The following is a 13,331-nucleotide window of genomic DNA, read 5'->3' as shown; positions in this document are numbered from 1 at the left end:
AAGTAGCAGATCTGAATAGGATTTAATAGGGAGTTGGTTTTCCCTTTAAATTGACTTGCTAATTTTTTAGGTGTTTTGCTGAAGGTGATGCTATTGTATAAACTCCTAGTACATTAAGGTGTTGATCAGGCATGCATTTGCAACTGAAAACATGGATATGGTAAACATACTGCATCCCTGAGGCTGCACAGCAATGGATGGCAGCTACTGACATTTACTTAAACTAGTAGAAATAAAATGAAAAAGAATGACAGACTAGTTGACTAAAGTAGTATTTATTAGATACTTTTTTCCTGAATACTCCGTATTAGTTGATGAACAGAGTTTGTRCACATGAGTTCTTAGGTTTTTAAATGGCACTAGTGTCTCAGGTTATTAAAAATGACTTATTTCTGGTTTTTAGAGTGGGTACTTGGAAATATTTGCCAGGAATATGCCTTCTTCCGAACAAGAGCTAGTTACAGCACTGCTTTGCATTGAAACAAACACTGTTATTAATCACAAGCTAACACAGTTGCATTGGTTTGTTCATTAAGTCCGCTCACTTCCACAGGAAAAACCTCATAGAAGAGGGTTTTTTTTACACTTTTGCTCTCTCTGTTCTACTGTCTCTCCTTGCTTTGTGTGCTTTTGAATATGAATTCATTGCCTATGAAAGCTTGACTAATTTGACAAAACTAGAGAACTTAAACTGGCAATCACAGTCATCAGCTCATGYACACCATAAAACTTGTGTCCAAGTGTACCCTCAGGCTGTGCTAGCTCTGTCCTTGGAAAGGTTTGTGCTGTTGTTCCCCCAAAGCTTTGGCAATCTTTGCTGCTCTCCCTTGTGCCAGCATGAGCATTAGTGCTGCCACRTAATGACCCAGAACAGGAAAGTAATTAAAACAGAAGACTCTTCCACCTTACAGCTTAGGTTAATTTTAACCCAGATCAACTCACTCTAACAGTATTAGTGTATTCTGAAAGCTTTTCATGAAGCCAGCAGCACTAGTGAGGCTAGGCAGCGATTAATAACACATTGCATGTAAGTCACCAGCCTCAGAAACCACTGCTGAGAGAGATCCATGGTCTAAGTGGAATTTAAGCCTGAAAGTAGATTTGGAAGGGCYTACCTCCTCTGCTGGTGCTTCTAGCAAATGAGTTTGGTGAATATACTGATCAAGTGAACATCAAATAATAATAAATGGTCTAATAAGAAGAATTAAAGTTTATCTGGATAAATTTGGAATGCCTACACTCTTTAAATCTGTAAAACAGCAGTTAGAGTTTTTCTCTATCTCAGTACTTCTCGTGCTGTTCGCTCTAACTTGAGCAGAACTTCCATTTGTATCTTAGTGGTTTGTTTAGCTTTGTCATTTTATATCTTTGTAAAGACGTATCTCAATCCCTGAATGTATTTTAGTAGATCTAAGTAACATTCCRTAACAGAGCAAAAGAACCAGAACAGATAGTTGTTTGAGAAAATAGTTTTGTGACTCCTGAAGTATTTTAATGGTTTGTCATAGGCTTGATGGGCATTCATGTAAATATTGCACCCATTTAAGCAGTGATTTTTCTTGGTGATGATTTAGATACAGTTAATTCATTTTCTTTTGCAAATATTGAAAACAAAATTCTAGACTTTTTATTTCATTTGAAATTATTTTTTTCTTTAAATTTTTAAAAATCTATTTAACCATCCAAACTTTAAATGTAATCGTTTCATAGTTGCTAACAATTTTTTTATATTTTTTTTGTTTGATATGATCTGAATTATTTTCTATGTTTTTGTTTCTCTTTTTTTTTCTCTTTAATTTTTCTTTCTGCTAAGACAAGTTGATTGCAGTCTTCTACAGCAGTTTCTAGCACAGCTCAGTATCTGGGTGTCAGAGTGACCACCCAAATAATTCGCTTCTGGTGTTYTGATTGGTGGAGAGCAAGTGCCTATAGTGCCACATCCCTGATAAAAGTTGAAGATGAACGCTGTCTAGATGAGGCCAGAGAAGATCGGAGAGTATGAGAAGCTGAGGCAAGAAAAGTGGAGTTGACCACTGTGCAGAGACAGGATCCTTCTCTGTTGCTTGCAGAATTTCCTTACAGGTCTTGCTTTGAGGTGGGAAGGGATTTCCTTACACTTCTAACCTAACGGTTGTCTGGTGAAATGCCCAGACAGCAAAGATACTGACTCCTCTCTACTGCCAACAGCAGAGAAAATAGGCTTGTCATAGGAATGGAATAAATCGAGGGATATCCCATACTTAATAGGAAGATAGATCTCAAACTGTGGTTTTAAGTTTAAACTAATATTACTGTAACAATACTTTGTCAAAATAGAAGCATGAATATTTTTAAGCAGTTGTTTATTGCGATGAAAGAGAATGTGCCTAGAACTTCCCAGTCTGATTGTCAGTCAGTCTGTAAACTCGTAACAGAGCTGAAGGTTTTGCATGGCTTGTCAATGTGAGTTACTTCTGCGCTGATAACATACAAACCTCTTGAGTCAGGAATGGTCATCCGGTGTACTGCATACTGGCTTTTCTGTTTCTCTTGCTCTGCAGTTTTGCTTACCACATTGCAATGTCGGCAAGGAAAATTCTGTTTTCCTTATTCAGAAATGAGTCTTCATGAAAGCTACTTTGACCACAAGAGATCAATCCTGCATGCACTGCTTAGTTTCCATGAATCTTTTATGCTATATTTCAGGGGAAAAKTTGTTAGAATCCTATATCATCATGGAAGAATGTACTTTTATTACTTATAGCTGCAGCCAGAGGATGCAAAGAAATACATGCATCAAACCTAGTTTAATAAGGGAAATTCCTGCATGTCTTAACAAGATCTACTTCTTGTTGTTTGTATATTTTGTATTAATTTCTAACTGTGAAATGCTTGTTGTGGATTTTAGAATAAAACACCTGCACACCCCTGAGAGATAGTTTCAGTGTTCCTCACTGGCATTAACATTAAAAAAAATACAACCAAATTTTAAGTCTCATACCAACAAATTAACACAGGAAATGTTATGTAAACCCTTTCTGCATCAACTGGGTGAATCGTATATTGTTTTTGATTGTAATTATCCCAGTATTCTACTGTCCAAGTGAAAAACCATTGCATGGTTTTTAGTGCCCCTCTATATTTATGAGGTTAATATTCTTCCAGGCCATTCATTGTCACATGTTGATGTGACACTCTACTATGATAGTGACACAAAATAATTCACATTAGTACTCTGTGGAGATCCTGCTCTGTCCATTGCCTCTTACCCTTCCACAGTGCAACACCAAGAATTGTCTTTGCAACACACTTGTGTGCCGTGTGCTCCCTAAGCCATCTTGGTGGCCCTGCACTAGACTCACTGCAATGTGGCAATGTCTTTCTTGTACTGGGGGACCCAGATGTGGACACACTGCTTCAGATATGGTCTCACTAGGGCCAGATGGAAATATCAGGTCCCTAAAAGTCTTGCTAAGACAGCTCAGGATGTGGCCGGCCTTCTTCACTGCAAAGAGGCACTGCTGACCTATGCTCTGCTTGACCACTAGCACTGCCAGGATTTTTTCTGCAAAGCTGCTTTCTGGCCGCTCAGCCCCGGCCTATCCTGCTGCACGCAGTTATCCCAGCCCAGATGCAGGGCTTGCATTTGCTGTTGTGATCTTTGTGATGTTCCTGTCAGCCCATTTTTCCATCCTGTCAGGTTCCTCTGAATAGCAGACTTGCTTTCCAGCACATTAACTACTTCCTCAGTTCTGTATCATCCACTAATCTGCTGAAAGTGCAGCCCATTTTCCAGCAATTTAACTACTGTGTCCCAGTCTCAAATGTCTTGCTGAAGTCAAGGTATACAACATCCACTGCTTTCTTTTATCCACAAGCCTGGCAGTCAGATTGGTCAGGCACAATTTGGTAAATCTGTGCTGGTTGTTCCCAGTTTCCCTCTTGGCTTCATGTGCTTGGAAGTGGCTTCCAGGAGCATTTACTCCATAAACCTGCTATAAACTGCGGTGGTTTTGACMAGCATTTAGTCTCCCAGATCTTCCTTCTTGTTCTTCTTCAAGGTGGATGTGATGTTTGTCTTTTTTGAGTCATCAAAAACCTCCTGACTGACTTGACCTTTTGAAGATAATAGCAGCTTCACAGCAACATCAGCACCCTTGGAGGTATTTCGCCTGGTCCCACAGATTCTATACGTCCAGACGGATTAAGTACAGTATCTTCCTCTACTGTAGGTAATGCTGCACTCCTGCAGACTTTTCTGGTAGGCTCATGGAACTTTTGCAGAGGCAAAAAAGTAATTTCTCTGACTTTTCTGTCCTGTGTCGCTAGGTCCTCTGCCTCATTTTACTGCTGATGTACTTACAGAAGCCCTTCTCACTTCCCTTCACATCCCTCCCTAAATTCAACTCCAGCTGAGCTTTGGCTTTTCTAACTCCATCGCTGCACACTTGGGCAGTGCTTCTATGTTTCTCCTGGGTAGCCCATCTCCATCTCTGCTTCCTTGATACTTTTTGCATTCAGTCTCAAACATGAGTTTCCTGGTTTTCCATGCTGGCTTTCTGCCATGGTTGCTCAACTTTGTACACAGTGGAATGGACTGTCCTTGTGCTTTGAGAAGGTTGTCCTTGAAGATTAGTATTGGCGTACCTTTGTAACTCTCAACATTTTAATTTGGAGAGGGAACGCTATCATGGTGCATAGAGGTTCTGATCAGATAATTTAGATCCTTTCCTCTTTTCCTTCTTTCCCTTCACCACTAAAGAATTTTCCAGACCACAAGGAAATTTTTCTCCCTTCAACTAAATGTTGTCATAGTAAATATAACAATTTAAAGTTAAAGCTGCCTTCCAGAGTTACTCTGCCTTCACTGAATGTTAAGATACTATCAGTGTGTGTTGATACATGGCTTAGAAATAAAAGAAGATGCAAGTTAACTTCAGCAATAAGTTTTGACAAAAAAATTATTAGGGTAACTGCTGAGTTGAACCTCTGTTTTTTAAAGCTAGATTTTTTTTTTTGTGCCGTTGTCTAAACTTCTGGAATATTTGTGTAAGTAAGTACTTTAGGACATTGTCCTCCTTGAAACCAGGTGCTCCTTTGGGGAAGCACATTTGGAGGGGCAGTACTAACGCTGAAGGAATTTGTTTCCTCTATTTGTCTTCTTTCTGCCAGTAATCGTTGCTGTGAAAGCACTAGGGCATCGAAGCTTACAACTAGTAAATTCTTTTTTAACTATTGATGTTCTGTAGATGTAGCTGTAGACGACAGCTGTTCTTAAAAATATAAAGAGACAGTATATTCCACTCAGGGAGAGTATCATTTAATCCAACTCAAAATATCATTTATGTTGGCAGAAGTGAGAAAGATGCATTTCTGGTTCTCAATATTTGTAATAGTTTTTGTTTAATTTCTGATCACAGAAGAATACAGAAATGATTGTGCAAGATCAGCTTATATATTTTCTGTCTTCTATCTTATGCAGTAAAATACATTAYGTCCTGTTAAAGATAGTTGAATTTATAGTCTGACGGTTTCCAAAGACATCTTTAACATTTACATTTAAATAAAAGTATACCTACTTATTTTGTACATCATAGAAACTCATATGCATATAATATTTAACATGAAATGTTTAATAAAGTTCTATTCCTTTTACAAATAACCATTCTGGACAGTGTTTACACCATAACAGGCAGAGCTATTCAGTAATTTTGCACAAGTGATCCAGAGAAGATGGTAAATAATATGATAGTAAAAAGATTCTTGGAGGAAATTATACATTGGTTGTGGTCATGTTTATGATCAAGATATTTAGCTCAGATTTGTGTTTTGGCTGATACTGCCAACACAGTTTGCGCTTCCAAAACTATTCAGAAAAGCTTCCAAAAATCTGTTCTTAAAAAAAAATTTTTTTGACCACTTCATAGTCTGGCTTCTGGTGTGCTGACATGGAAAGTGTAATCTCAATTGACAGGATGTGTACCAAGCTCCCACCTGATAGCTTTTGGTACCAGTAAGGGCATTGCATGTCTTCAGGTTGTGGCTTTGCAACAGAGCACTAAGCATACTAAACAGAATAGTAAATGTTTTGAGTTACATTAATTTGCATCCGTCTTGAGTATTTGTGCATGTGTTCTCATATGTGAATACAGGCAATTCAAAAAGTTGCAYTGAAAATAACCAGGAAAGGCCTTCATCTAAGAATTGCAATAATTTCTCTAACTTGATTTGTTAAATCAGTTTCGTATACTGATTGGAATAAATAGGTGTGAGTAAAAAACTGTAGCAGCTTTTAAGGCAGTGTCATTTTACAGTAGAAAAAATTACAGACCTTCAAAGCAAATGCCAGTAATATTTGGCTGACTGTTTCCAAAACTATTAGGTGCTGTTAGAGCTCTGATTCCAAAGGGTTAAGTCTGTAGCAAAAACCAAGAAGAATGCAAAATGATCAAGAAATGACATGCTGCCTATTGTTTGTAGCTATAGGATCAAAATAACAATTATACATGCCAAATAAATTCTAAACCTGTAAAGGAGAAAAAGAGAGGGTGGCTGTAAGTACAGGTGCCAGAAGCATTAAATAACCCTCTCAGACAAGGTGCACCACTGTTGTCTTGAATACTGCTAGGTCCCCCCAGTCTGGCATTTTTCCCCCTGCACTAGACAATGTGCATTCACTGCAGGAGACTAGGTTAAGCCTGCGTCTCCCAGACCTGCCGGCTCCTTGTGCCCAACCCGACACAGAGGTGCCTTTGTCAGTATAATTACCCTCCCCTTGTAGTAGAAATAGTTTGTTTAGAGCCTTATTTGCAGGTAGAGCTGGTATAAGCAGGAATTAGCATGCTAAAGAACCTGCCCCAGCACTGACTTGGGCTTATTTATCAGAATCTTTCAATCAGGGATTTTTTTCCCCCCTCCCTTGGTTTATTCGGTGAGAGACTATCCAAGATTAAGAGCTTTAAGGTTATTAAAGAGACTGAAGATGGRAGCCAAGTGGCTGTTACATTAGGGAGGCGCATGTCATGGTGTGTAGGATCTCCCAACAATTTCATGCCTGGCAGGTCTGCACCATGGCTGCCAGAATAAACTCGGGCGGATGATCCTTGCAGCTTTCTGGGGATTGATTAAAACTCCTTTTGGCTTTCAGCACGTTGTCCACATCAAAAAGGTGCGAGAAGTAAAATAAATGTTTCTTTTGCTTTTCAAGATACTGTGGCCAATCTCCCTAAGCCTTCCTAATTGGCCTAGGCTGGTTGCGGATGATTAACTTGAAGTTAAATGAGGCCTGCTTTTAAACATGCTTTCCCAGACTTTAAACAGAATGATGAGGGGAAACTTTAGACTGTTGTGATATTGGAACAGAGCCAAACTGGGTTATTATTAAAGTGGATCCAAGTTTGGATCCAAGTTTTGTTTACCCTTAGCCACCGGAGTCCAGGGACATCCTCTCTCTCTATGTACCTGAAAGTGCGTTACTAGCGATATTAAACATCTGCTATTTCTGTCTTGTGAAAAAAGTCCTGCAATGAAGGAGGAGGAATATTAGCAGCTCAGGTTGAGTCAAGAGTTGCTTGCAGCTGGAGGTTATTGATTTCCATAAGTTAATTTAACTATGTAGAGATATTTCAGACTATGAAAAAAATGCAGAGGGAAATCATGCACAGTGTTTTAATGACAACATTGCAAAGAAAATAAAAGTAATGTGCCCTGAGGGCAAAGGCACTGTGGAGATTTTCTCTGAGGAAAAATATGCTCTAAAAATAAATCTTTAGAGAAAGCATGTTGRTCTGTGAATGTTTCAGGAGTAAATTTCAGTTTTTTTCTGTAAGGTAGATAAAGCACCAACGTTTGATCATTAAAAAGTTAGGGTTATTTTATACAGAACTTGGTAAACCATACAGTGTTTCTTTTTATGTGCAGATTAAAGGTACACTGTAAACCAGGCTTCCATTGCAGCATGAGAGGCCAGAATTCTTGTATATATGTTGAATACAAAAGATTTACCTTCCTTATATAGTAAAGGTAAAGAGTATGGCTTTTGCAGGTAATTYTGAGAAGAGGGCTTAGCCCAGTGTTCATGTTGTTCAGTGGCAGATAACTCCAGTCAGCACGGCTGAATAGTGGAGCAGTTGCATGACTGCAGTGTTTTGAGTACCTTTATGGCATTTTCTTTAAGAACTAAAAGCTCTTTAGTGTATCTGAGAAACGCATCACAAGAACCAGTGACAACGAGCATAAATCAGACATCTTCGATTGAGAAACAAGGCAAACTTTTTTAACAGCAAAAATAATTAACCATTGGCAGGAACTGTCAGGGGAAATGGTGAATTCTCAATCTGAGAATGTCATGAAGTAAGTTGAGAAAGTGTTCTGGAAGGAGACTGGGATTTGAGCAGAGCATATTGTACTCGCTACCCTAGGTAAYGAAGTAAAATGTAAAGGTCTGACTAAAAGATCTAATGACTATTTTTAAACATAAATTTTATTTTCTCAGAGGCATTCTCTAACTGCAAATTACACTTATTAGCATCTTCTGTAAAATACCTTGCAGGAGTAGATCTTACATCCTGCTCACCAGCCTGTGCCTTGCCTCACTGGAACGTGCTTTTTCAGTTCTTCAGATACCAAGAATTCTTGCATATTTGCTTGAGAAACAGTGTCCAGCATGAATAAGCACTATGTTTGCACTACTCTTACAGGACAAGCTAACTTATAGATATGTTGAGGCATATCATGAGTTAAACTAAATTCMGTTATTAGCACATCATCTGGGAAGATCTGACACTGAGCTGTTCCGTGGTAGAACAGTATACAAGAGCAGTATAGTAGTAGAGGGACCTCCAAGAGAGCTCGTGGGTGAACYTCAAGCAGATTCACTGCAACTCCACTCCCAGCTTCAAAGAGAGGAGGATGAGCCTTGTCCCAGAACCATTTCTTTCTGAAGCTCTGTGTCTTCCTGCCAGTCTCAGTCCTAGTATATAGAGACTGGCATTTGATGGATCTCCACATTGAGGAAAGGCAGATTGCAAGTCCCTCTTGCTGTAGGAACTTGGCTATTATTTGGTATTTTATTTTTGTTGGATTCCTGTAGCGGCTTTTTGCTTTTCACCTTGCTTGAAAAACAGTTGATTGCTTGCTACTACCCTAAGACTTTTCTTGCCTATTTGCCATCACCCTCTTAGATGTGAAATCAGCTATATTGTCCATGACTTCATTGGCTGTTTATACTACTTCTGCAAACTGATAGCCAGGCAAATTTAACAGTAAGAGCTGAAATTCATTAGAAAACGATCTATATCCCACATCATTTGTACTTAAAAAACAAGTAAATTATTCTGTTACTATTCTGCTAATGCAAAGAACTGGTATTGCGGGCATTCTCTTTCGCTGTTCCCCTCAGTACATGTTCGATTATCAATGACATTGTCTGCACAGATGTATGGAGTAGGCACTGTTTATTTCCATAAAGCGTTTTTTATAAGTGGGAATAAGAAGGGATAGAGCTCTCCTGTGACTCAATCTTCCTCAGACATACCCTAAACTTTTTGCACAGCCACATGGCTAAAATGTCAGCTATTTACAATTCTGCAAAAGCATTATCAGAGCTTACGCCAACACATGACATTTTCTGTATTACCAGCAAATAACTACAGTGTTAGGGATTGAGGGAGAACAAGTAGACAAGATAAATACAGTAATAGAACTTATTGAACGAAGAAACAATACACACACTCCTCAGCAGACTGAAATACGTGCCTCTCAAAATTCGAGAGGAAAGATTGCTTTTGCTATAAGCCCTTTGCAACAAAAGAAAAGATTTTATGTTGCCCTGTTCTCTGATGTTCATAGTTCATGATGTTAAATCTATCTGTTCAGTCTTAAGACTTGTTCTCTTTGGTTAACACAGGGTGCTAAGGCGTGTTTTCTGCGTGACATCCCTTTCTCTGCCATTTACTTTCCCTGTTATGCTCATTTGAAGTCTTCTTTTGCAAATGAAGATGGGAGGATTAGCCCTGGATATTTGCTGTTGGCTGGATCAATAGCTGGTAAGTGCCCAGATTTCTTCTGGTGTGTCATTACATTGCACCTGCAGCACAGTAGCTCTGTCTGCGAGAACTTGTGAAAAACTTGGWAGAATCGTACATATTTTGCAACCTTGTGCCTGAAGAACAGGAAGTTCCATGCCTGTGCTGTAGAAATGAGCTGATGTGAAAGATGCTTTAAGTTCCTGGTGTCTTCATAATGTTCAAGAGGAAAAGGGAAGGGAAAGATTAAGTTCTGATGTTTTGTCATCTCATATCTTTCCTTATGAAGTTACTATGCTGTTCTTTTTGCTCTCCTTTTGATTGGCTGACTGGCAAAGTTTTGTTGAAATGGTTTATAAATAAAATCACTGCATTTTTGAAATTCTTTATGATCAAAGGAATCTAGAGTTTTGATATATGGCACCCAAAAGCCATGCTAGCAATACAGCTCTCTGAACACATTGTGAGCAGACTCTGACAAAATGTTAAAAACTGCTTACTACTGACAGTATCCATGCAGTTACTTGGGGTTTTTCCTTGGATTTTGGCCTTATCAATTTTTTGGTATTAAACAAAACAGATTTAGATGCAGGATTTCACTGGACATTTTTAAGGTAGACGAGACAATATACAAATAAAGCTGAACCCATGATTATGACAAATAGTAGAAATGTGGAGGGTTGGGGAAAGTTTGCTGTGTTCTGTGCAGAATGAAAAGCTGCATGCACTGTGTTTTGCTGGAAGTCATTCTGGGAAGGAATCGTCAACTTGGATTGTAGCATCTTACCTACTGCGACACGGACTTAGCACAGGAGGATGGTGTGGCTAGTTGTCTTATGTACTGTAAGCTGGTGATGCCTGGCAGATTCAGATATGAAAGGAGGTGCTGAATGGAGCACTTGTTTGTTTTAGTCTGCTACAAAGTGGATAGGATAACCGGATAGTGCTTAAATTTTCATAGATGCTTTTGAATGTGTCAGAACCAAAGGGAGAAGATGGAGATATACTTTGTAGCCCGAATTTGTCTTTGAGCCTGCTAATTAGTCTGTCTCCGGTATGCAGCCCTAGCTGGTAGCTGCCTCGCAGAGAGGGCACCTCAACAGTCCTTTTCCTGCTATGGCCAAGGTTCACAAGTTCCCTTCGGGGAAAAAGTGGGCCTGAAAGTGTCTGCAGCAGGACTGCTGGGCAATTGTGTAACAGGCAGGAGAGTGCCCATCAGCGCTCACAAAGCACAAAGCACACTTTCATCGTGTTAATCAGGAGCTATTCAACCTCTTCGAGCTGCACTAACCTTCCTTATCCAGTGTGACTGGTATGTTACGTGAGCTGCTGTGACCTGATGAGGTAGAAAAGTGATGGAGAGGCATGAATCCAGTATAGACAGGAAGTTTAGCTGTGTTTTCCTATTTGATTCTAAGTGATCTTCTCTCTGGGGAAACTCTCATACCAAGCATGTGGATGTTTCTGGATTTCAGATATAGCTAAAGCTTGACTGTGCAGAGCACAGTCTTATCTTGTTGAAGCGTGTAGCTTCAGGTCTTTATGTTTGCTCTGTGTGGATGAGCTCATAGTCCAGAGGAATAGACCTGACACTAGAAAAATCAGCTTTAAAAAACCCTTGTTCTCTCCCTTCCASCCCCCATCCCAAAACAGAGCCAACCTCTAAGCCCCCCAACAGGAGCTTAAATCCAGCTTGTTTCTCACCCATTTTAATGGGACAAAACCATTTTTGAACTTTAGATCATATTTACAGACTTGAAACATAAGCTGGCATTTTTAAGCCAAGTCATTTCTTAGATTTTCCTATTTTTTCTCTTTCTAGCCATTGTCAGGTGATTGCAGACTGAGATAACTGTCTCTTTGAAGTCCAGGCACAGAAGCAGTCTTTATTGTTGCTGATATGGCTTACCAAACTAGTATAATGTGAATTTTATCCAGTGCTTCCTGTGAATTCCAGTCTAAGTTAACTCTCATGAGCAAATTACAGTATTAAAGACACAATACTCATCATACTTTTTACAAAAACAAGAAATTTCTTTTATTAGATACAAGTGAAGTGTGGTGGGGGAATGTATGTCAGCTCTATGTTTTGCCACAAGGAAGTCAAGGGCAAGATACAGAAAAAACATCTCTGAAATATTGCCTGAGACTGTAAATGGTGCCTGCTGGTCTCCGGGATGATGTGTGGGCCTCTGTACTTTGGCTGAGGATCTCACCTGCTCTTCTGACTCTGCAGCCTGTTTTCAGAAATGCCTCTGAGCTCTGTGCAGCTGGGGAAAACTCCGGGGACTTGGAYGTTCAAGCTGGCCATGCTTACAGGCGCACCTGCATTTTTGCAAGTGGATGTTGTTGTGCTGTGTGTATTTTCTTCCTTGTTGTTATTGCTGGGGTCGCATGCAACAAAAAATTTGCAGGTTTTGTATTTTGATCTGCTTCTGTTTTTCACTGTTTACCAGATGTCTCAACCTATTGTACCACAGTGTTTTCTGAGGAGATGATTCTAATATCAACTACAGGATCCTTCCTTAATTTGCTCCATCTGCCAGTTGCTTCTGTGAACTTCCTTCTCCTCTCTTCAGTCCTCTTTTTTTATTGTCAGCTCCTGCTGTGTTATTTGTCTTATTTCAATTGTAAGCTCCTCAGGGCAGCGACCTGTAAATTTTTATTTGTCGGTAAAGTCTTTTGTGCTGTATAAATAGCTCTTAAAAGCAAGCATAAAAAATCTTTAAATGCAAAATACTCCCAGTAATAAGGAATGATGAATAAGGAGGTGGAAGTCAATGTGTAGTAAGCAGAATTGTTTCTGAGTACGTCCTTTGGTTTTCCTTGAAAACACTGATTGGCTTTTGAAAGACAAAAGTCCAGCTTTAAATTGAATACTCAACCAATATCCTGGAGTGGGTAAGCATAAGCAAAAAGGAATTTCAACATTTCTAGAGTTGGGAAACCTTTACCAGGTTTTAGCACTTGCCTGCTAGATCGACTGCAGTGTAAGGTCAGTGTGTGTGTGCTGCTTTTCAGGGTCCAGGCAAGGAGGACGAGTCCTTATTTTAATGATGCACATACGCTTACATCTGAGAGCAGTCAGCAAGAAGGGTGTGTTGGCGCTCAAAGCCAGACCATGCTGGTTTGGACAAAAGTTGTTACAGAATTATTAAGCCTAAAAAATAGCACAGGAGATTTATGCATCTGCATCTGACCAAATTGGTTTGGAAAAGATGCTGAATGGAAAAGTAATAAAACCGTAACAGGCAATGTCTTCTGGGTACAGTCTTCTTTTTCTTTTTTTCTTTTTCTTTTTCTTTTTTTCTTTTTCTTTTTCTTTTT

The 13,331-nt window shown here is 39.3% G+C and overlaps 1 protein-coding gene across 1 annotated transcript in view; it reads left to right on the top strand.

The window, feature by feature from the left end:
* The window catches only part of SLC25A13 (solute carrier family 25 member 13), a 97,334-nt gene that overhangs the window by 80,969 nt on the left and 3,034 nt on the right, over positions 1-13,331 (top strand). Inside the window, exon 16 of the mRNA XM_085310570.1 lies at positions 9,887-10,025. Within this exon, the coding sequence (XP_085166696.1) occupies positions 9,887-10,025 (139 nt within the window). The remainder of the gene's footprint in view (positions 1-9,886; positions 10,026-13,331) is intronic.

Source organism: Rhea americana, unplaced genomic scaffold (genome assembly GCF_003343005.1).
Source record: "Rhea americana isolate MKP2758 unplaced genomic scaffold, rheAme1 scaffold_32, whole genome shotgun sequence".
NCBI lineage: Eukaryota > Metazoa > Chordata > Aves > Rheiformes > Rheidae > Rhea > Rhea americana.
The sequence above is the reverse complement of the archived record's forward strand: the minus strand, read 5'-3'. Positions and strand labels throughout refer to the sequence as shown.